This window comes from Eutrema salsugineum, unplaced genomic scaffold, assembly GCF_000478725.1.
Source record: "Eutrema salsugineum unplaced genomic scaffold, Eutsalg1_0 scaffold_7, whole genome shotgun sequence".
NCBI lineage: Eukaryota > Viridiplantae > Streptophyta > Magnoliopsida > Brassicales > Brassicaceae > Eutrema > Eutrema salsugineum.
Window position 1 is genome coordinate 4,138,144 of NW_006256486.1, and position 25,336 is coordinate 4,163,479.

A 25,336-nucleotide genomic window follows, 5' to 3' on the forward strand; every position below is an offset into this window, starting at 1 on the left:
AGTTTAGACCAGACGATATTATAACAAAGAGAAAATATTGGGAGAGATCAAGACAAAGAATGGGTATCTATATATATATAGTAGGAGAAATGATATATATATATATATATATATATATATGTAAATTAGAATTAGTTCGGATATGATTTACAACTTTTTTAGAATATACATATATCGCAACAAAAGGTAAAGACGATCAAATCTTCTATTTTTTTATTTAAAAATGTTAAAAACGATAAAATCTTCTAATTCTCTTTATAAAATAATAAAATAATACTCAGATAATATCGATTTAGATATACTTTAACGGAAAATTAACATAATGAAATTAAATTCAATTTAAAAAATGGCAAACATTACAGCAATTGTATATACAAAGTAGAAAATATATTTAATAGATAAATAAGTAGCGATTTAGAAAAACAATTTAAGTTCCTAAACGATGTGTTTAAGTTACTAAAAACGATAATACATATCAATAATTAAGTGTAACAATAAATTAGATAAAATGCGATCAATCAAAATATTTTTACGGTATATCATTTGTATAATTTATCCTTTGTATATAACATTTATAATTCTTAAATAACATATCGCATTAAAAAACAATTATTAGTTTAAATATAAAATGAACAATTACTATAATATATTGTAAAAATCGCGCACACACGCAGAGATATATAAGATAATTCATATGAGAAGAAAATGGAAAATAACAAACTAAAAAACTGCAATGTAGTTTTACACGATATAAAAAAATTCATAGGCTGTTATTCCAAGATTTATGTATTCGTGGAATGGAAATCAATATTGATCGGTTGACACCAATGCCTCTCGGAGACGTACTACTTCAGGAATAGCTGGTGCCAACATTATCCGTGTATAATTAGGAGCCGCTATAGCCATCCAATTACCTTAATATCACAAAAAAAAATCGAAATAATTAATAACTTAACAAACACTTATAGTTTTTATATAGTTATATATATATTCGAGAGAGTATCATAAATTCCAGCCTTAGAATACCTCGAATGATATCAACTTTTGCAGCCAGAACGATACATATTATCATATCATCATCACAATGCGTCAAACCATCGAGAAAATCTCGACCAAAATTACCAACCAAACGACATGGTAGACGACATACTCTAATAATTATAAAATAAAACAATCAGCGGAAAATTGGTTGTAAATAAGTAGCTCTGAATTCTAAACTGTATGATAATACACAATACCTCTGATTCTCCATTTCGATATATATCTCGTTCATCATGTAGCTTTCAAAAGGATATTGTGGATCAACGTAGTTTCCAACAGTCATAACACGTCCAATTAGATCTTAACGGTAAAAACATAAAAAGGCAAGTCAACACTATAGCGATTTATAACTTACAAAACATAGTATGTGTCATATCACAAGAATATACGTAATACACACAGCTTACCCACACAACTGTTAACGTCGCAGGATCCATCTATTATATACTCGAACTCGGTAAAAGAAAAGCAACGATATGAGTTATCCATCACAAATACACCGACCGAAGTTTGCAGTTTGCAAAACACCAAAAGAATGATAAACAACTCTATATATACAGCGTATCATATATAGTTATTTTATTTTATTTTGATAAAATATAAGCAACGATAAGGTTACGGAAAAGCCGAATAATAATATGTTATAATTAAACTTTATTATTATAACAAAACTGATATATATAATTATTCTAATATCATTTATTATATATTGCTTTTGTTAAAATAAGAAATAAGTATACCACGATAAAGAAACTAAAAAAAAAACATGGTAAAAAATTACTGACTTCTGATAATCAACCAACAAACCCTAATGCATGGTATGCACTTCTAAACGAAGGATAAACGACTCCACCAACAGTCCTAATATCATCAAAACTACATGGACCCCTAACTATGTCCAATAATAGTCTCAGATAATACTCTTCTCCATACTCAGTCGGCGATTCGTCCACAACACAAGCACCAGAATTTCCTTTTAGTCTTGGCCTTTATGTCCTATTTTTACGATCCCATACAAACATAGAAGGAATCTCCGAGTATAAAAGATTCCTCGCCTCTGGATAAGACTGATTACACCTAAACCAAGCAAAGAATTTAGGTTTTCTAGCAGCAACACGTCTATCTAAATTATTAGAAAACACAATATTTTTCCCCGGGAGATGAAACGGCATAACTTGCCAATTAACACGTGGTCGCCTGTGAGCACCTAGACATGTACAATAGAACAACAATCATATATACAATAACAACAATCAATAAAATACCGTAAAGAAAACTAACGATTAGTGACGTCCTCAAAAACGTAATACAAAACTCATTTACCAAACGCTTTCATCGAAGAACCCGAATGCAAACAATTCTAACAATGCAGACTGATAACCCGTGAAGTCGCGATAGACGCATATATATACCTATACCGAAATATATGCATATATATAGAGATATAAGAATTATGTGGTTTACACGTTGTTTATTTTTTTCTAGGGTTTCTTATAATGTTTTCCTTTATTTACATTTTATACACCTCTCAACTACCGAGTTTTTCCTTTTTAATAAATAATTAATCAATTCATTCAAACACCATGATTTTCATAGCTACTAAATGGAAAAAAAAACAAAAGTTATGGAATGATCGGGGATATATTTGAATCCTATTAGATATTTATAAATATGAGTTACTTGGAGTCCAGGAAATCAATAAAACAATCCATTTAAATACCATGATTCTCATAGACATTAAATGGAAAAAACTAAAAGTTATGATATGATCGGGGATATATTCGAATCTTCTTAAATATTTATAAATATGAGTTACTTGGAGTCCAAGAAACCAATAAAAACATGCGTTATTTATGTGAATATATAACGTATATTATTTTCTCCGCTCTCTATAATTCAATATCAAACAACAATAATAATTTCATTAAAAAAATATATTTATTGATTGAAATAAAGAGGTCTGAAGAACAAAGAATAATTAAACTATAATTTGTATACATGGTAAATCATTTTTTTTAAATGATATTCAATGTAGACGTCATAACATTATTCACTGTAGACGTGCCACACTACCACGCGTGCATGGCCTTTTACGCGGATATCTGCATTGTTATAAAAAAGATTTGAGAGAGAGAAGGCGACCACGAATTAATACCAAAAAGTCAAAATACAAACATTAAGTATTAGAAACTCACTGTTCCAAAAACTCATCTAAGTCAGAATACGGGGATTGAGTTCGAACTTAGTAGGAGATGTGGAAGATATAGTGATCTTGCCTATATTGATAAACCAAATACAGAGTTAAAACAATAAAACGAAACGAACATAGAGAATATAAATTAGTATACTAAAAATACCTCCAAAATAATCAATAACGGCCCATCTAAGCACACACACAATGATATCTTGATCACATCGTCTCCAAGATGCATAAAAGTTTTTCGCCATCTCACCGAACAATTCACAACTCAAATCAACACCACTAAATTAAAACATGCCACACATATTCAGATGGATAGAATAATTAAAACGACATTATACAGTTTAAAACATTCAGCAGACAGTACCGTTTATCTCTAAGACAGAACGTGACGGTTGAATATGAACCCCATATCTCGGAATCACATATATCATTACATAGACTGCCATATGAAGGAAAAGAATGCTCTCCAGTCAGAAAACCACAGGACGTTCCAGATAGTCTTACATTTAAGACACGACCTATCAAATCTTCATAGACAACAAAAATTAAACAATGTTAACATCAGTAAGATAAAAATAAAGAAATTCAATAACTAAATCAAAAATAAACACACCAACTAAATAGTCATCATCATGGGCATGATCCAATATCCTTTGAAAATCAACGAAGTCAAAATAGGCATTTTCACATCTACGTGAAGTCTTGTCAATGATAGTTGATGGTAGGAACAATATTTTGTATCTATGAGAAGTCGGTCTACAACTATCCTCACAATCAGTAACAGAAAAACGACTGATAATAATCCAACTACCAACATCTATGCGAGACGATGCAACACTGATCTCACCATCACTAACAGTGGCCTGATTTTTTACACCCTGTGAATAAAACAGTCAATTAGACACCGACAAAAATTTAGAATACTTTTGTGTAATAGTACAATAAATACCTGTTCATCTGACAATATGAGCTCCATAGAAGAACGTTTCGAAATTAGCATATGCACCCACGTTTGTAAAACCTTAACAAAGATAGTACAATCATCTTTGGAAGGACTCAAACGTGAAACACACCTACCAAAACACATTGAACCAAGAGAAACTGTATAAGTACACACCGAATCCTGGTGTCCAGATATACTAATATTCTTTTCGATGAGTATATCACTCAGTTCGACGTTTCGCTGATCTTCACTATCATCGTCAATATCAGTCTCATCATCCAACATAACATCTTCATCATCATTTTCATTATCATCAGTTGAATCGGCATCGTCATCATCTTCATCTTCGTCATCACCGCTATCATCTTCTGAGCTATCACTTGAACCATCAGATTCTTCACAAGTCTCATCGTCGTCAATAAAATCATCCTCAGAATCATACTCATCTGTTTGGTCCATATCATCAGTATCTTCATTCGTCTCTGAATCAGACCCCATATAATCCTCAAAACCATAATCATCATCAGTACCACGACCCGATAAAACCTCAGTATCATCAGAGTCACTATCTTCTGCATAGATAAATATATGTAAAAACGATGTAATTAGTATTCTAAAAAAAAAAAAAACAGTGTTCAAAACAAAAAACAAAGAATTGAAACCATTTGATTCTTTATTCATAACCCAAGCATTCCTCGCAAAATCCCATAGAAAAGTCTTCTGAGCATGATCACTCGTATTAACATCATTAACAAAAATATATTACATTAAGAGCGGAAATACCTCCTTTGATAAAAAGCTCGTGATCAAGAATAGATATATGATACGAAGAATCAATATCTACATAAAAATTGAAAACGTTCATAGACTAATATATAATAAGGGTATGCATCTGAAAGGCTAAGATATAGTTGTAAGATAAAAACTGTAAGATTAATATACAAGACTACCTTCGATAAGAGGATTATATGTCCGCAAGGTCCATTCATCGATAGCAGAATTGATAAGTAGCTTGCATGGATAACCTACAAATACAAACAACTACTAATAAGTATTATAAATTGAATGAACAACCTAAAGAGGTTCAACAACCTTTTTTTTGGTGATATCCACGAAAACATATGGAGTCACGTAACGATAATCAGTCATGTCTTTGTTATCCATATTCTGACGATGCGATTTCAACACAGACTTTAACCCGCGAGCATAAGCCTGGTTATCAAAACCTATAGTCGTATAAATTTTTAGAATTCATCTAAAAAAATTGAGAGCATACATACTATTATTAAATTTGATAATAGTTATACATATATACCAGAATCGGTAGACGGAACTTCCCAAGTGATGATGACTTTAGATGGATGATCAAAGCTGTACTTAGACGAACACATTGTTAGCTTTGCATGCAAATAGACAAACATGATGAATCTTTTCTAAAGAGATCCAAAAAGTTAATGCTATTATAAAAACCCTAGCAAAATAATCACAGAACCCTAATAGAAAAACTAATGCGTTAATTATGAGAAGTTTGGTTGAAAACGCTCATATTTATACGTCTAAACAACCTAGGGTTTATTTTCTTGTGAAAAATACTAATCACAGGATTCGAACCCGTGAACCTTCGATAAATGGACAAAGCACTTAACCAATACACTACCATCTCAATCAGCACAAACGACGTATTGGAAGGTATGTATATTTTTGTTTGGGTTTGAAATTTGGGCCAATTTATTTGAGAGAAGAGATTATGGCCCAGACCCGTTTTACTTGAATTAAAGAAGTTTTCCATTTTTAGAGCAACTAATATCGAGTTTAATGATTTAAAATTAACTAATCCAACCAATCAAATTATAACAATTATCAACCAATCAAATCATTAGAATTTCATTAATCAAAACGACACAAACATCTGTGCGTTAAACCACAGACGAATTCACTTCGCAAATACTAATATAGATATATTTTTAACTCACTCATTCTATTAATCCGAAAAAACTGTAGTTACTAAACCATAATTCTATTTCTAACCCATCCGTCATATTACTATATAATATAATTATTTACTAATTTTGAAATAATATTTATCTTAATATCTTGCATGTTTTGAATATAACACTGCAATTATAAAAAAAACTTAATCACTCCATCAAAAACCCATATAATATTAATATTTATTAGTTTTCAATATGTGAAATTTTACTCTGATTGAATATGATTAAAAAATACAATAAGGTATTCTTTTAATCATATTTATTTTTCTAAAAATATTATTTAAATTTTCAAATTTTAAATTAAATCTGACCTATAATTAAAGAAGTATAAAATAATTTAAATTAATATCATTTTTTAGAACTAAATTTAATTACAAAAATAGTTTGAATTTTAAATTAAGTATGACCTATATTTAAGGAAATCTTTAGTTATCTAAATTCATATCTAATTTTCGGATTTGTTTTATATAAAAAGAAAATATGTTTTTAAATAATATTACAATAATTTAGGATAATTTTAAAACTGTTTCTCAAAATATTTTTTAATAAATTTTGGGAGTGTTTGGAAGCAAGTACTAAATTTTACTCTGATTGAATATGATTAAAAAATACAATAAGGTATTCTCTTAATCATATTTGTTTTTCTAAAAATATTATTTAAATTTTCAAATGTTAAATTAAATCTGACCTATAATTAAAGAAGTATAAAATAATTTAAATTAATATCATTTTAGAATTAAATTTAATTACAAAAATAGTTTGAAATTTAAATTAAATATGATCTATATTTAAAGAAATCTTTAGTTATCTAAATTCATATCTAATTTTCGGATTTGTTTTATATTAAAAGAAAATATGTTTTTAAATAATATTACAATAATTTAAGATAATTTTAAAACTGTTTCTCAAAATATTTTTAAAAATATTTTGGAAGTGTTTGGAAACAAGTACTAAATGTGTTTCTGTTTTAATATAATAGATTTATTTTGACAATTGCAGATGTAATTAAAAGAACAGTTATATGTCTTTTAAACCGTATAAATTTTTTCTTTGTAAAATAATGTGGAGGAAGCATTAGATATTAGATATGTGTGTTTTTTTTAAAATCCTATATTTTCTTAAACCCTATAGATTTCTTTTTGGAGGAAGCTTTAGATCTATAATATATATATATTTTTGAAGTCAGAAAATTTAGGTATATGAAAGAAATAAATTGAAATATGCTAGAGTAAATCTATCTGTTCTTGTTTTTTTTTTTTTTTTTTGCACTCTATCTGTTTTTGTTATTTTGCAAACTTTTCAAATAAATAATTTAAAAAATAATAATTAGTTGGTAATTGGAAACAAATTGCGAACGACTCACTAAGAAAAAACAAAAAAAAGGGCCAAATTGAAGCAACTTCCTCTCCATCTTCGACGGAATCCGCCAAAATTCATCTCCAATGAATGTTCGTATCATGCACTAGCACCCAGGTTTAGATCTCGAGAAGGAAAAATGGGTCGGATCTTCGAGTACTTCGTCGTCTGCGGGCTTGGTCCGGAGATGCGAACCCTTGATGGAGATCTTGGATTCCATGGATTGGAGACGCATTACTTGCCTTCGCTTCTAGACCAGTTCCCTCCTTCTGATCATTCTCTCTATCCTCCTCCTCCTCCTCAGCTTCCCACTGTAAGTTGGACAAAACCTTCTGAATTTTACGTCGACATTTCCGATCTTTTGGAGGATTTTGATTGGGGTTTAGGTCGGTGCTGGTGATGCTTTGTTGTTAAGCGGTGATGAAATGTGGAACTTCGAAGTAAATCAGAAGCTTTGTGTAGTTGCTAGGTTTCTGCTCTGTGTATTTTCTAGTTAGGACGAAACGAACAAGTGTTCTTCCTTATTGCTACTAAGTGAAAACATCTCGTCGTAACTGGAGATGCTTAATCTTTGAATTTGTCTCGATTTGGTTTTAGTTACAGGAGATAGTTAATTATACCAACACAAACGATTAGCAATTTTATAATGGTTGTTTTGGTCCAGATTGAAATGAACCATTCTTTTGAGAAAGAAATGTGCTTGATTAGTTGAAGTCTATGAGAGTTTGTTTTCTTCTGTTGGTGAAACTATATACATCCACACTACATTAAACCCTTTTCATGATAGCTTCTTATTTCTTTTGGATAGTGTGTTCTTCCTGCTGGGGTGGCGTTCCATTCTTCTGGTTTTGTTTCCAGTGACCCTGCGAATTTCCCTCGGAGCTATCCAATAGTCTTGACGGGTATGTGACTATCCTTAGATTGCATACTTGGAGTTTTATTTGCTTTTGCAATGTGGCTGTGATTGTTCTAGCGGAGGAGTCGTATTGCACTCATTTGTCTTGTCTTTTTTTCTTTCCTGCCATATGGGATTTGAATTGGTTTGCTTTGTCTATGCTTGCTTCTACTGTGGTGGGTGGTGACTTGCTGATTATCTTAATCAATCTTTCCACAGAGGGTGATGGATCGAAAATATTTGTCAGTTGCATTGCATTTCGGGATCGAGTCTGTGAGGATATTACTGAAGCTTATCGCTTACCACCGAATACATACGCAGACAAGTGTATATGTATCGTGTCTCACGCCCCCAATTTCCGTGCTCTCCGAGATTCTCTTGAAGAGATTTTTGTTCTTTGCTTCTCCACTGAAGGAAGCTGGTAAACACTATCTTTAAAAACGTCTTAATCTTGTCTATATCTAATTTTGCCTTAAAGTAATTGGCTTTTCATTTACTTTTGTTTGTTAATTTTATCCTCGTGAAAAATATTGCTCTACTAAACAATGAATGCAAACCCCATTCTTCTGTTTGAACTTGATGTTAGTGCCCTTCAACCTTTTCAGTAAACCGTTGTGGGAAACTATCGCCTATATGGTATCTAATGTGCCATTGCCGACTCCCGGAAAAGACAGAGTCTTGTTTGCTGTCGAGAATTGCCTGCTTTCGGTGGAAGCACCTCCAGAGGACACTCTTCCCCAGGCAGATGTATGACTTGTGCTTATGTCTCCGTAATCTGTTTTTAATACTTTTGCTTAGCCACTTTGTCGTATTGGAAATTTCAGTTTCATAACAACTACAAGGGCTTATTTATGTTTTTTTTTTCCAATCAAGTTATGTAATGTTTGATATGGTTTTACTGAATGCAGATATCTCTCCAACCTCTTGTACAGTGCTTGGATGTCGACAACTTGATTAAACTGTTTACATCTGTACTAGTTGAAAGGAGGATTTTGCTTCGATCTAACAAGTAAGTTTCTCTATTTGGAGAAAAAGAGTTTTAGTGACATTTTCTAAATTTGTTTTGCCTTAATATTTGCATTAACATTTCCTTATTTGTTTTGAAACGGTTACCATGTGCATATCATCTCTGTTTAAGCCTCACACTTATTTTGCTTCATTGTGAATCTCAATAGGTATTCGCTTTTGACTCTGGTGTCAGAAGCCATATGTCATTTAATTTATCCTTTCCGATGGCTGGTATGTCTTATAACACTGATGAGATATCAATTAATCCCTAAAACAAATATGAACTCATTTATGAGCTTGCTAACCCAAGAATTACATTTTGAATGGAAATTGGATATCTTGATTATAGATATAAGCTAGATACAGTCAATGCTATTTGCATTTCTTCTAATCTTTATCGTTGTTTTGCTGTATGTTTCTGAAGCAAGTCTACATTCCGTTACTATTTTTTAGTGGAGTAGACTACATTGATGCACCAACACCTTATATGATGGGTCTCCACTCTGATGTTGATACATCGTATCTTGCTACGGGTGGCGTGAGTCTTTTCTACGTTATACTTATCCTCTTAAAAACTTACACTATCGGCTATTGGTCTCACAACGTTCCCATTATTAGGTTGTAGTGGTGGATCTTGAATCTAACCAAATCACTACTTCTGAGGAGATACCTCCGATACCAGAGCCCGAGTTCAGCTCTTTGCGAAACGATATCTTGAAACTACTTCACCCTAATGTTGTGGGGATCGATCAGTTGAGGGGCTTCGGTAATTCTGTTGAGCAGTGCCCAAAAAGCCTTAGCAAACCTTGGGGAGAGGATCATGATCTTCAACTCAGGTGACTTTAGGAAATTTTGTCATATGTTTGACTAAATTTTATTATCAATCTCCATGGGAACCTTTTCATACTCATGTTATCTGTTTGTTATACAAAATCCATTTCCTTTCGCAGGGTTATATTCTTAAAGTTTTTTGCATCTATCTTGGGTGGCTACCGCAATTTCATAGTATGAGAACTTTTCTCTTTACTTATATTATTTATATTCACCCCTTTTGCGCACCTTTTCTTATTTACACGGATTCTTTTGTCAGGAAAATGGAGTTTTTAGCCCTGATGCGTTTCTGAAGAGACGGTCTCGATCTACCAATCAGCCACCGGAGCCTATGGTAAGCTAACTGTTTCATGTATGGTCAAGGCATATATTTACAGTTACTGCGTTTGATAACTCAACCTGTTTGCTCCCTATTGTTCCAATCTGTATGGTAAACTGAGTTACGTTTTATCTGTTTTTCACAATTTTTTTTCTTCTTGGTACTATTCCATTGTTTTCAGTTGGTTCAGTTCTTGGACTCTTTAGCATTCCACGATTACATTGAAAGGCGTCTAAGCTCTGATGAGAACAGTACTAATCTTCTCGAGAAGTTACAAGATGCAGTTGGAAGGGGTCAAGATGCGATGTCAATTCTACCGAAATCTTCTATGGAGCCTGAGATAATCACAATAGCTGAGCCAGAAGTTGAAGTTTCAGGTACATTTTGATCTTTTGTTTGGTAGAAATCTGTTAGATCGCAGAAGCCATATCAAATTAAGGTTGTTCACTTATAAGAATCTACCGAGAATGAAAAGAAATCTGATTGATGGACATAGACAAAAGTTCAAGTTGGTATAGTATGCATAACAGTAGAAAAAATTATTAAGAATTGTTCAATCTGTTCTATTTCTTCTGGGGTAGAATTGCCTGCCTACCGAGTTTGGGTTCTGATCCATCTCTATTCTTTTTGTCAGCCACCAGGTATACCTATGATAGGTTTCCTGCGAATGTTAGGTCAGAAGAACAAGAAGAAAAGCGTAAGCAGATCCTTGCAGCAGCAAGCGGGGCTCTTGAATCCAATGGAAGGCATCCTCCAAGGTATATCCTGATTTGCTTGGAACAGCGATCGGATTCCCTTACTTAATTTCTCTATCTTCCAAATGCAGCTCACCAGCAGGGAAGAACACCAAAGAAGACAGTCTTAGCTCAAGGGAGAGGGCTGTAAGTGTTGCCTGTAATCTTGTTGCTCATGCATGGCTTGCAACTAATCAACATGCATGAATAGGTGCCATGGGTCTGACATGCATAGATAGTGAATCATACTAAACTCATCAATTATTACACAGAAGTCAATTAGGATATCAACTGAAAATTGATTTCTCTGATTGATGTACGAGATTTATAGGATGCTATCTCAAGTTCTGCATAATCATTTTGGGCTTGTTTTGTCTTGCGTAGAATAAGATTAATAACTCAATCGAAAATGAAAAAAAAAAATGTCCAGAAGACTTCCATTCTAGATGCCGTTACTTCTTCTCTTAGTAATGATATTGTAACTACTGTTTGCAGGCAGAGAGAGATCGAATGGTCTTGGATATAAAAGTCAAGTTGCAGGTACAGTTGCTTCTTGTTTGTATTTTGAAAGATTTCAATTTTCAAGTTTCTGAATTGAACGAAACATTTGACCCTTCAGAAGGGTTTTCTCTATTGAGAATTTTATACCCAACTTGAGAAAAAGTCTCTCTTGTGGCGATATATACTTAGCCCCTGTTAATACTCAAATTTCTGAGAAACTTGACAAATAAAACACAAAAATTAAAATTTCCAACGAAATTCAACTTTTGAAGAAGTAAGCTATACAAAAACTCTATGCTTGTTATCAAAGTTGCTTCTGAAAAGACATAAGAGGCCCGAGAATAACTTTTGTATATGTAATGATCTAAAGCGTGTGCAATAAATTTGAATTTTGGAATAGTTAGTTGTGTTTCTTTAATAAACCCGGATTAGTTCCAGTCCTCATTGTAAATTAATTTATTTCTAAAAAGAAATAGTGAAGAGCCGTTCTCTGATGAAATTGATTTGTTGTGGTTTCCAGGGATTATGGCTCCGGCTTCTGAAACTTGGTTCAACTGAAGATCCTCTTTCTTCATTCGAATACGGCACGATCCTGGGTATGTTCCATTTTAATGGGAATGTGAATTAATGTACATAAAATCTCCTCCGCAAGAAATGGTTAAATCAAGGAATGTGAACGCATTGTTATGCTTAATCAACCAGATACTACCCAAATGGTGGCCATTGTGATTATGTTCTATCTGTCTCTGCTGTGAAACCCAAAGAGCTGTTACTGTCTCTAATGAAAATTGAAAACATACTTTGCTCATGTAGCTCTCATCGAATCTGATGCTGAGGGGATTGGTGGGAGTGGCTTTATCGAGTGTATAAGAGAGCATCTGAAAAACTCGGTAAGCGTAGCAACTTTACGGCATATATTCTGAGCCAGTTTTGCTGAGATGAACTTACTGTAGTGTGGATCTATTTCTTGCAGGGCTGGGATGGTGGATTGACTGAGGAGCAGTTCATTGCGGTCAAAGAATTGGTAGGTAATTTTATCTGTATACCGGCTTAGTAGACCTAGTTTCTAGCACTTTAGGTGTGTCTATTTAGGTTTGCTCAGGTTTTTATGTCTTGGCTGTTATTGAAGGTGTTTTTTTAATCTTCGGGTAACACCATGTATGATTTGTTTTTCTGGATTTTAATATATGTTTAATTAAACTCTGAAAAATACATTCTTAAACGATTATATTCATTGTTAAAATCAGCTCAAAATGGCTATCGGCCGTGCTGCTTCAAGAAATGATTTATCGACAGTTCAGGACGCACTTGAAGTTTCTGCAGAAATGTTCAAGAAGGATGCCAATAACGTCTCAGACTATGTTCAGCGTCATCTCATCTCCATACCCATCTGGGAGGAATTGAGGTATGCAATACAACAAGCGGCGGGATGAATTTTATTAATTGTTTGATGCTGCTCAGACAATAGAGTATTTACAGATTATGAGTTCTTCTGACAGATTCTGGGAAGGTTACTTCGAGTATCTCATGAAGCAGCCTGCAAATGAGTGAGTCTTCTTGAGACCTTGTATTCATCTCATTATATCAATTGTTTATTCGTATACATGCTCCTGATCACTATCACACTGAGAACTATATTAATAAACAATGATCCGGTGAAGCCAACTGTAAATTTGGTGGGGGCCTTTTCCATGGAATTGAAGTCGTTCTGTAGCATACATGATTATGTGGTTTTTCTCCCTAACATCTCATTCTTTTCATTGATATTTTGGCTCTCTAGCAAGGAACTCTTCCTAACGATTTTCAGTTTTTTTTTCTCTCTTTGGAGGAAAAAAGAAGTTTGATTTTAGGAATTTACTTTGTATATATGTTGTAAATATTTTGTCGTTAAACGTCTATAATGCTCATAGATTGTTAGTAATTTCCATGTTATACGTGTCTTTATCCGATTTTCACCTTAAGGAAACTTCATCAACTAATCAATTGTAGTCACCATAGATCTTCTCATTGTGTCTTACATTATACTGCCAATCGATATGATCATCATTGAAATTACTAGTTCCTGTAACTCTGTATTGTATTGTCTCAGATCAGTGAACTATGCTACTTTGGTCACAGCCAGACTAATCATAGTGGCATCACATATGGTAAATTTCTTATTTTCAGAGTTGACATATTGTACACATATTCTTCACATATTTATTATGTAATGCTCATGTGCAGGCTGGCTTGGGACTTCCTGACACAGAGGCTTGGAACATGATAGAGACAATAGCTGAGAAGCAAGAACTTGGATTCAAATTACTGGTAAATTAGGTTTTCTGTATATTTTGTTCTGCAGTTAATGAAATGTGACTCATATTTCCCGTATATTATACTCCATACGACTAGAGTTTTCAAGCTTTTTAATGTGCTTTTGGAATCACTAACCAACTGAGGCCTAAAATTTTTCATATTGAACTTTGTTTCAGATTAAACTCAGGGGGTTTTTGTCACATGTTCAGCAACTTCGTGTAGGCTATTGGGGCGCTTCTTCATTCAAACAGCAGTCCATATCTTCTGGGTTGCCATCCCCACGTCCAAAAGCAAATGCTTCTGATGAAACCCAGCAACCTGCAGAAGCTTCTGGAAGGAGTTGGGTTCAGAGTATGTTTAGCAGAGATACAGCATCAAGAGCGAACTCATTCAGTCGTGTTCGTAAGTGGGTTTCTGATAACGCTTCTTCAGGTATATACATATTTAGCTCTTCTTTCTTTGTAGTTGCCATTCTGGCTTGTTGTTGCTGAAGTCAATATACTAAACTTGGCAAAACAGATATAACTGCTGCTGCACAGAAGAAAATTCAGACCAATGTACGTGTTCTGAAGGGTCACAGCGGTGCTGTCACTGCATTACACTCTGTGACAAGAAGGGAAGTCCATGATCTTGTGGGCGATCGCGAGGATGCTGGGTTCTTTATCAGCGGCAGTACAGATTGTCTGGTCGGTATAAATAGGATGTTGTAGTCTTTCAGTTTTTCATTTCGTGAAATTCATATAGAACACCTTAGTTTTCTGCTAATTTAGAATGGGTAGTGACAACCTAGTATCCTTTTTTTATTGCTTCCTACATTTGGGCAGGTTAAAATCTGGGATCCAAGTCTGCGTGGCTCTGAACTTCGAGCAACTCTGAAAGGACATACTGGGTATGCTCTATTTCGTCTTCACCTTAATGCCTCTCGAGAGCTGTGGGTTTTTTCGTTAAATTTGTCAATTTTGTGGTTTCTTTAACAGCACTTTCTTTGTTCTTTTCTACTTTTGATGTAGAACCGTTCGTGCTATAAGCTCTGACAGAGCAAAGATTGTTTCAGGATCAGATGATCGATCTGTTATCGTATGGGACAAACAGACAACTCAGCTTCTAGAAGAACTGAAAGGCCACGATGGACAGGTTTCCACTACACTCTATTGTTTTTCTGACATTAGGAGACAATTCATCAGGGGAAAGTATTAATCGTCAACACAGAATAAACATATAGACATCGACATAATTAAATAAACAGATAACTATCTAACAGACATGGAAATTGTTGGAGCTGCCACATCAACGACCACATAAGTTTGTATAGTAAATATGATTGACCAACTAATAACTACCATTCAGTCATAAAGCACCAAAGAGGAAGCTTTTATTAATGGTAAATCCAAAATTATATTTCAGGTCAGTTGTGTAAAGATGCTTTCAGGCGAACGTGTCCTCACTGCTTCACATGATGGAACAATTAAGATGTGGGATGTTCGAACCGATATGTGTGTCTCAACTGTTGGCCGATGCTCTAGTGCCATTCTTTCGTTTGAATATGATGACTCCACAGGAATCTTGGCTGCTGCTGGCAGAGATACGTATGTATGCTTATATTACACATTAGTAACATATGGAGTTTCTGTGTTGAATGTCACTTACGTATTCAGCTATAATGATTGGATAATAAACAGGCTCGCGAATATATGGGATATTCGTTCAGGTTCAGGAAAGCAGATGCATAAACTGAAAGGGCATACAAAATGGATACGGTGAGCCTCAAAATGCTCTCTTCAACATGTTTCATTTGTTATGACCTTGTATAGACTCAGAACCAACAGCTTTTTCTTTTAATGATGTTATATCTGCGGGTTGTAGGGTTGCTTAAAATTATTATGGAAGTGATTGATATTAACCCTTATTTATTACTTTGTAAACTGTTGTAGGATATTATGATATTTCAGATCTGTGACTTGTTTGATCAAATCGTGTCAATTCTGCAGATCAATTAGAATGGTCGAAGATACTTTGATTACTGGCAGCGATGACTGGACAGCAAGAGTGTGGTCTGTCTCCAGAGGATCATGCAAGGCCGTTTTGGCATGCCATGCTGGGCCAGTACAATCTGTTGAATACTCCACATTTGACAAAGGAATAATCACAGGTCCATGATGATTTCAACTAGACCAATTCTCAAAATAATTATTGAGAAGCAGTGATCTCGCAAATAGTATCAAAGCTTAAAGTTATTGCATGCTGTTTTTTTTTTTTCTTGCAGGCTCGGCTGATGGATTGCTCCGTTTTTGGGAAAATGATGACGGTAAGAATCTCATTATTAACCTCAACTCTGACCTGACCCACTTGGCTTAAATTTATGCATCTGCTTCTTAAATTCCTTAGTGCACTTATGTTACAATCACATCTTGCAGTAATGGACACAAACTATCAGCGCCACCAAACATTGTTTTTTTTTTGCATACCTGATAATGCCTTAATACTTTGGTTTACAGGCGGAATTAAATGCGTGAAAAACATAACGCTTCATAGTTCTTCTATACTATCCATCAACGCTGGTGAAAATTGGTTAGGCATTGGAGCAGCAGATAACTCAATGTCTCTTTTCCATCGTCCTTCTAACGCTGGAACCAAAGTCTCAGGCTGGCAACTTTATAGAGTTCCACAAAGAACAGCCGCCGTGGTACGATGACGATCCTCTCTTTCCACATCTGTTGAAAGCTTTCGTTTTCTTAACATTTTGTTGCTGTGTTTTTGTATTTTACTGAGACTTCAAATTTGTGATTCAGGTGAGATGTGTGGCGTCAGATCTCGAGAGGAAACGGATATGCAGTGGTGGCCGGAACGGAGTTCTCCGGCTGTGGGATGCGACCATCAACATCTGAGTTGTCTTCGACAACGTTGTTTATTTTTCTTGACTTGTATTTGTTGTTTCTTTATCTGTTTGAATGTTCGCATTATGCCCATTGAGTTCTTTTCTTTACTTTCCTATATGGCTTTTAACTGTTTCAGTAAATCTTGTTTCGATCGATCTATTAATAATTGCACCCAGAAAATAAATACAAAAAATCAATTAATAGTCTAGCGTTTGTCTACCAAAAAAAAAGAGTAGCGTTTTCGAGATGTGACTCAAGTACGAACATGTGATTTTGAAATCTAGATAATTGAGCTGATCATTAAGAACATGTGATTTGGATACTTGGTCCAAAGCCTTGGCTTCTGAGAGAGATAACTCATTGCAACTGGAAAAACTATATTTCTGAAACTGTGTTTACCACAACTTTTCAAAAAACAAAGTTGGCGCACACATCGCTATACCTTTTGTGGAGATTCAAAGATAATGGCTCTGATTGGCATAATGTCTCTTAGGACTTTTAAGGATTTTACAGTTTTCACAGTTACTACCAATCAGACTTTTAATCCCTCTTTTGTTCTCTACAGTTTTAATTGTCGACTGTTTCTTTTTTACTCTTAAAATTTTTATTTTTTTCTAAAGCCACTAAACGAAGCTTTTATGGCTGCGAGATTCTCATTTTTATTTGTTGCACTTTTTCAATTAAGTACCACTTATATTTTGTAGTTAAAAATAAAATTAAGTAAAATCTAATTAATTATTTAAATTAGATTTTTGTTGTAAAGAAAATTATATATTAATAGGTTTTACTAATATTCAAGTATATTGTCTTAATTATCAACTAGTTTATGACTTAAAGTAATATATATATATATATATACAGTTTTGTTGTTCAAAATAAGTTTTAATTAGTTTTTTATTTTTTAGTTATTATTAATAAAATAAATTTGTTCGAGTTTCTTCAATTTGTGTCGATATATGTATTTAAAACCTACATATTTAATTACATTTTTGATAAAATAATATTTAAAAATAATAGTTACAGATTTTAAAATTTTTGTTACCAATCAGACTATTTTTACAATTTTTACAATTTTAAAAAAGTAACAGTCAAAATTTTTACAGTCAAAAACCTAAAACAATAGCCTACAGTCACAGTTTTTACCAATCAGAGCCAATATATAATAAAAACTCCTCATATGATAAGAGACTAATACATAACTCTTTGTATTAATGTGTGTTATAATTATAAGTAAGTAAAAAACATAAGTGTTTTAAATACTTTAGTTAAAAATTTAAGAGTTTTAAAAATTAGCCATTAAAAGAATATTTGCCTATAAATTGATTGATCAGAGTGTATTTTTAACAAATCTTTGTATTAATGTGTGTTATAATTATAAGAAAGTAAAAAATATATATATAATTTAGTTAAAATTTTAAGAGTTTTAAAAATTATCCACCATAAAAAAATTGTTTACAAACTGAATTTTACAATGCATGTCAATGGTAAACTCAAGTCTTGAGTGAAATAAAGAAAATTTCTTTAATCATAGGGGATATGAAAGTTGGTGTATAAAACCTTGCAAATAGTTAATAGAAGGTTTCTATAAATCTAAAAATCAAAACGAATGAGAAAAAATAAAATTATATGACTAAAACTATATTTCACATATAATGGTTTCAATGATGGAAAACAAAAATGGTCTCCATGAAAAAATTATAAGTCATAACTGAAATAAAATAAAATAAAATCATACCGCATATGAAAGTTACAAAACAAAGGCTTCATTGAGGAAAAAATCAAAACAAAGAAAAAAAATTACACTTTGACCAAAATCTGATTCACCTTTTTATTATTGAAAACCCTAATTTAACTATTAGCACAATTTGATACTGTGCAATGACTATTATACATTTTTCACTATTAATCATTCTTTTACTGTCGATGTTAAAAAAAGGTCACCCTTTTACTGTTTTTGAAAAAAACAACAGGCGACAAAAAAAACACTACAGAGCGAAGAAATTCACCGAGTGAACAAAATATCTTTCGTCAAATTTTAGTTGTGAACTTCCACCTAATCAATGTTCCACCCAACTAACAAGTCAAAACAAGCGAATAAATCTTCCTGCGTTCCAAATCCGAACAATCCTCGACAACACAGTTTTGATCTTCGATCTATAAGAACTATATCAATAATTTTCGATCCTCAAATTTTGTTCATATCAGAGTGTATGTTTAACAAATATTTGTATTAATATGTGTTATAATTATAAGGAAGTAAAAAAAAAAGTATTTAGAATAATTTAGTTAAAATTGTAAGAGTTTTAAAATTAGCCATTATAAGAAAATTTGTTTATCAACTGATTGATCAGAGTGTATTTTAACAAATCTTTGTATTAATGTGTTATAATTATAAAGAAGTAAAAAAATAAGTGTTTAAATAATTTAGTTAAAATTTTAAGAGTTTTAGAGATTAGCCATTATAAGAAAATTTGTTTATAAACTGTGCTGGATTTGATCCAACTTGAAAGCATTTGAAGAAGATGTTTATTCAAGCGTGAAGAATAAAACCAAATGGGGATGTGTTTATAAGCTTCTGCAGGAATCAGAGGGTCTTGATACATGGTTCTATTTGGGTGCACGTGGGTCTACACGTGTGAGACTATCTTTGACTAAAACCAGAGAAGTCGTAAGACTTTGGTGACGGGACGAGACGGAGTCATCTTCTCCGAGAGCTTCTTCATGAGCAATTCAGTGAGAGTAAGCGAGAGAGATACCTAGATAGAGAAAGAGAAATCTTCTTGGGTTCTAGGGTTCTTCTTCTCCTCCTTCTCTTGTTCTTCGTCTTCAGGTTCTTCTTCCTTGTAATGTCGATTGAGTTGTAATCGGCGGTGAGCGATTCTTCTTGTGAACCATGATCGGGGTTTTTTCCGATCAACATAGTGAACGTGAGGCAGCACGAAAGACTCCCCGGATGTAGCTTCGGTGAACCGGGTCAACATTTGGTGGTTTCTCTTGATTAGTAAATCGAATGACCAAGAAGTGAATTGAGGAATTCAATTCTCAACAAGTGGTATCAGAGCCGAGGTTCGGCGACTCATAGGTTCAATCGATTCACGGAGTTCACGACAATGCAAGCAAAGGAAATCAAAGGATGAATCAGAGTGCTCGAAACCAGAGGAGAAGCATATGTTATTGATCGAATCTATGGATCGACGAACGGTGAAAACGTTGGCTGGTGAAAGCGACGTCTGATTCCGGGAAGAAGAAGGTGTATGGTTATCGTTGAAGACGCTGGAATGGGAGAGACGAAGATTCGTGAAGAAAGATCGTCGGCAAAGATAGGATCGATTGAGGTGATTTCAGGATTGAATGGAATCGGGAAATCTCTAAGTTACAATCCTCCATCGGCTCGAGGTTCCGTAACGATGTGGGTTTTTTGTTCAAAGAACCTGCAGGTGAATTCGTTACACGTACAAGAAGAGATAGTTTCAGGGACTTAGGCGAATACAGTTGGTACAAGAAGGGCTTCTTGTATCTGTGGGAAACTAATGGTTTTGAGATCGATGATGAGTAAAGTTTCATCATGTTCAGCTCGATTCAGGATCAAAGGTATGAGTTGAAGGTTCTGACTCTAAGTTATGATAACTAGAATCAAGTCATCATCTCTTAAGACTCAAGTCTTGAAGATCAATTAGTCTATTATCCGCTGCAAATCTCAAGAACATTTGTGAGGTTATTAAGTGAAGTTTCAAGAGTCTCAAGGTCTGTTATCCTATGGAATCAAACTTAGCTAGAACACAAAGAATGATGATTTTGACAAAGGGGAGCCAATGATTCTTTGCTGGGTTTCAGATTGAATTTTTTGGGTTTAAATGTGGTTGTTGAAATCTGCTACAGTTAGTGTTCTGGAAACTATATTCTGGTTATTGGGGGACGCCTTAAGAGGATGAATTTATGTGTTATTGGCTGTTGAAACATCAGTTACAGGTTGAGATTCAAGTATGGGAGCTGCAGGTGGAGTAAGTAGAAACTTGTTCAAGCTGATTGTTGGGTACAATACAGTTTTATGACTATGAAGACTTCAGGTTATGAGGGAGTTTTGATGAGGTTTCGGTTGTAGGTCTAGTCTCTGGGTTAAGCATCAGATTCTTGTGAATCTGATGTGGTTGCAGGCTTTGAGGTCTAAGTTTTAAGGAGATCTCACGGGTCTGTGAATGCAGGTTTTAATGATCAAGGTTTCAAAGCAGATCATGGAGCTTGTTGCAGCAAGTATTGTTTCCATGGAAATGGATCAAGGCTGTGGATGTTTTCTTGGAAATGGAGCAGTCAAAGCTCATTAAGGAAAACATGGAGAGTCATCTAAGTCTGTAAAAGAAACATGAAGAAATTATATCTCAAGAAGGAGGTAGCCGGAGCAAAGGCAAAGTGTGTGAAAACAACACAATTGCTTGTTGGAACAAAGTCACTTTGTGGTAACAACAGCTAGTAGCTTTGATGAGGTATTGTGAGTGACAGATGCAAGGTCGGGCTAGAACTTTCAGTGTCTGACTCAAGGAGTTTCTACAGAAGACTAGAAGTGATGGACTCTTGATAAAAACTGATGGAAAAATCAGTGTTACAGAAACAATAAGAAGAAACTTGTTTCTGGCTCTTATGGTTCAAAGTAAATGAGTCAAAGAGGAATGGTTTTGCTGATTACAGGTTCATTTGGACATGAAGACTGCAAGTTCAGGTCTGCATGAGATGTCTCAGGATTTTGCTCTGGTTTTGTTCATTTGGAAATTTCATAGTTGTCAAAGACAGGTTGATATTTCTGTAATATGAATGGTGGAGCATTTGAGATATTTGCAGAAGGTGCTAGTTCTGATGAATCAAAGTCAGAGTAGTATGAGGAAATAATTAAAAAAAAAAAAAGTCAGGATGTCTAAGGGTAGAACAAGTTACAGTATAGTCCAGTTACGGTTGATGCATCTTCAATTTAGTTAGTACAAAATCAGTTTGGGAACTTCAAAGAAGCATTGGTCCTTGGTGGGTCTTCTGGTTATAAAAGATTAAACTTAAAAGACTAACTCCAGTATGGTGAATCATTTGTCGTACAACTTGACATATACTTCAAGGAGGAAGCCGTGAGAGATCTGATACACAAGAACATGTGTATGGGTCAAAAAGTATCACTGGATAAAGGTTTAACTCATTCAGGTGGAGCTAAGCGTAAGAGACAAAGAAATATGAGGGTTCTAGTTTCAGGTGGAGCTAGTGAAAATCTGTTCCAGGTGGAGCTGTGAATCAGTAAAGATGTCTCGGGCCTATTCAAAACTTCAAGAATCTGGGAAGGATTTGGTATAGCAGCTCCAAAGGAGAAGAGTTAAATGGGCTTAAACAAATTTTTAATGTGAGGGAAGACGTGAAAGCCTAGGTTACAATATGAAGTTACAAGCTTGATTAAAGGTACAAGTTGCAGGTTTTTTTTTTCTGAAGAAAACAAATATGCAAGTTTCTGAATTTTCAGAGAAAAGGCTAATGAGTATAGCTTAAGATGAGGATATAGAAGTGATTGTTCAGTGAATTCTCTTGACGGGAAACTGAAGGGGACAAGTACAAGTTCTGTAGAATATGTCTCAAGTTTGGTGTCACTTCAAGGAGCCGAAGCAGTTATGCAAAAGCATGGTAAGGCCGTTCATCTTAGTGCAGGAAAGTGCGGAAATCAAGACTGCATTTGGAAACAGAGACTAGTGAAAGTCTGGTTGTGTTTCTGGTGCATCATACGGAGACTGAGAAGGAATCTTCTCAAATAGGCACTTGCAGGGAAAGTCAAGTGAAGGAATTTTCTGTAATAGAAGCACAGTGAAGTAAAGTATTTGAGGAAGATATTCTAGTAAAGTCTGAAGTTTTTTTTTGATGCAAGTACCAAGGTTTTTTGGTGGAGTCTGCATACTGGTGGAAGTTGCAGGGTATTTCTTCAGCTTAAAGGGACATCGGGAGCTCAAGTTGATGTGGTAATAGCTGAAAGAAAGGTCTCTCAGATGTATCACGGGTTTGTTGATATGAGAGGTATAAAGGTTTGCTAGCAGGGAAGTCAACATCGTTGGTAAAGTTCTGTTAAAACGGAATGGTTTGAACAAGGTCTAATGTTCAAATGTTAACTATGCAAAACAGGTTTACGAAAGGTCAGTCTTAAAAGTTATGCGGTGGTTGCTAACTTGTTGTCGAGATTTTGTTTTGCAGGTTTTGAATCACAGGTTGTTTCAAGAAAGAAGCATGTATGATTCAAGTGGGAATCAAGTCTACTTCAAGTAAAGAAGCTAGAATGGTTCTGGTCTCAGCAATTGATCCAAAGAAGTTTTGATTCAAGGCTCAGTGCACATGAGTGAATCAAAAGGACGTCAAAGGAATCACATTGCAGGAGGGACGAAGTTTTAATCACTGTAACAGTTCATGGTTTTAGCAGAGATCATGAAGGAAAACTGTGTGATTGATGGTCTTATAAGTGGTTTAGCTTATGAGGATTCTGTTGTGTTAATATGTTTAATGGTTTATTATACATGTTAGTGTTCTGTTTTCTGAGTGGTTTTAACTCAGGTATCCAGGCGATGGAAACACAAAGACAATCAATGAGAGTTTAGCTTGACATAAGAATATGCCGAAGTGGTACGACTCAGGAGGAGACACGGGACTAGCCAAAGTTTGAGAAAAGCTTTGTGGTTACTTTGTGATCACTTAGTTGAGCTTGACTAACGTTGTGTCTAGTTTTTCATTGGTGGTGTAGTAAGTTTAAGGGATCAAATTTACGAATGTGGTTGGTTGGTATAAGTAAAACTTATGCAGCTTTGGAGATTGAGTACCAAGGTTAGAATCAGGTTTAACAGATTCTAAGGTCAGTTCATAAGAGATCTTTCAAGGTTGTCTCAAGGTGGAGAATGCTGGATTTGATCCAACTTGAAAGCATTTGAAGAAGATGTTTATTCAAGCGTGAAGAATAAAACCAAATGGGGACGTGTTTATAAGCTTCTGCAGGAATCAGAGGGTCTTGATACATGGTTCTATTTGGGTGCACGTGGGTCTACACGTGTGAGACTATCTTTGACTAAAACCAGAGAAGTTGTAAGACTTTGGTGACGGGACGGGACGAGACGGAGTCGTCTTCTCCGAGAGCTTCTTCATGAGCAATTCAGTGAGAGTAAGCGAGAGAGAGATAGCTAGATAGAGAAAGAGAGATCTTCTTGGGTTCTAGGGTTCTTCTTCTCCTCCTTCTCTTGTTCTTCTTCTTCAGGTTCTTCTTCCTTGTAATGTCGATTGAGTTGTAATCGGCGGTGAGCGATTCTTCTTGTGAACCATGATCGGGGTTTTTTCCGATCAACATAGTGAACGTGAGGCAACACGAAAGACTCCTCCGGATGTAGCTTCGGTGAACCGGGTCAACATTTGGTGGTGTCTCTTGATTAGTAAATCGAATGACCAAGAAGTGAATTGAGGAATTCAATTCTCAACAAACTGATTGATCAGAGTTTTTGAAATAAAAAGTTTTATCCTTAGATGAACTATATCCATAATAACAACACATGAACAAATTAACTATGCCAATTCTTATATGAGCTTTTAAAATTTGACCTAAAGCTGCACATAAAATGAAAATACATGAGAGCAAAAAGTTGAATTATCTTTACCAGATGTTAAGTGCCAATGAGTGAGAGTGAGCATTTCGTAAGTGTATGCGGGTTTAAAGTATACCTTAGTCACATTACAAAAAGGATGAAAGAACATTTGACAATTCACTTACTATTAGTTTAGTAAATTTAATATAGATTTTTTTTAATGTTCTTTGTATTGTAGATATTATATTGTGGACCCAAGAGAAATGACTTTAGGCTTATTGGTTTATTGATTTTAACAGAGTTGCATGTAGTGGTTTTCGTCTCTATGATAGATGGATGAATAGTCTTCAAGTGTAAATCAAACCATGGAAAAAATTTTCATACTGATGCCTATATCAAGATATGGTTCTACAATTAGATCTTTACTTTGATGGAAGTTCATATCCAACATGTGGTCTTAAACGGAAAAATATATTACTACAATCTTCTTCATCTGAAGGAATAAACTCCTAATTTCATTTGTCTGATGTTTGTTTCATTTAATTAGACAAAATCTGCTTGTGGCAAGAGAAAATTAGAGAAGGTAAGTTCTTTGAAAATTTGTTTCTAAAATTTAGTTTAGTATACTTCTTTTGATACAATGTCTTGGCTCAGCGATCTATGAAATTTGAACTCATTTACTCCTAGTGTTCTACTTTATATAACATAAAAAACAGTCTTTTTTGTCGAAAAAGGATAAACTGAGTCAAAGCTAAGAAATATGTCTTAG

The 25,336-nt window shown here is 34.2% G+C and overlaps 1 protein-coding gene across 2 annotated transcripts; it reads left to right on the forward strand.

Annotated features, from left to right (window-relative positions):
• The first annotated feature begins 7,527 nt into the window (after nucleotides 1–7,527).
• LOC18011443 (DENN domain and WD repeat-containing protein SCD1) lies at nucleotides 7,528–17,177 on the forward strand. 2 transcript variants are annotated; one of them, XM_024150239.1, is made up of 31 exons: nucleotides 7,528–7,847; nucleotides 8,343–8,436; nucleotides 8,649–8,850; nucleotides 9,035–9,176; nucleotides 9,338–9,438; nucleotides 9,605–9,668; nucleotides 9,862–9,975; nucleotides 10,056–10,273; nucleotides 10,388–10,442; nucleotides 10,528–10,602; nucleotides 10,769–10,964; nucleotides 11,222–11,345; nucleotides 11,414–11,468; nucleotides 11,817–11,861; nucleotides 12,343–12,418; nucleotides 12,636–12,712; nucleotides 12,796–12,846; nucleotides 13,070–13,227; nucleotides 13,322–13,369; nucleotides 13,912–13,969; nucleotides 14,046–14,129; nucleotides 14,294–14,549; nucleotides 14,637–14,803; nucleotides 14,942–15,006; nucleotides 15,128–15,251; nucleotides 15,522–15,703; nucleotides 15,797–15,874; nucleotides 16,106–16,266; nucleotides 16,381–16,422; nucleotides 16,613–16,800; nucleotides 16,907–17,177. In XM_024150239.1, the coding sequence occupies exons 1-31, from the start codon at nucleotides 7,674–7,676 to the stop codon at nucleotides 17,000–17,002; spliced, it is 3,570 nt and encodes a 1,189-aa protein (XP_024006007.1). In that variant the 5' UTR covers nucleotides 7,528–7,673; the 3' UTR covers nucleotides 17,003–17,177. The 2 variants fall into 2 exon arrangements, 1 of the variants encoding a protein (XP_024006007.1); XR_002897353.1 differs by lacking the exons at nucleotides 16,106–16,266; nucleotides 16,381–16,422; nucleotides 16,613–16,800; nucleotides 16,907–17,177 and having other exon boundaries at nucleotides 15,172–15,251; nucleotides 15,797–15,870.
• The last annotated feature ends 8,159 nt before the right edge of the window (nucleotides 17,178–25,336 follow it).

Bases quoted from the DNA above. Each gene is read 5' to 3' on its own strand.
- LOC18011443 (XM_024150239.1), top strand. From the start codon at position 7,674: ATGGGTCGGATCTTCGAGTACTTCGTCGTCTGCGGGCTTGGTCCGGAG. The intron at 14,550-14,636 runs GTATATACATAT...TTGGCAAAACAG, and splicing joins TTCTGATAACGCTTCTTCAG to ATATAACTGCTGCTGCACAG. The intron at 15,875-16,105 runs GTGAGCCTCAAA...TCAATTCTGCAG, and splicing joins GGGCATACAAAATGGATACG to ATCAATTAGAATGGTCGAAG.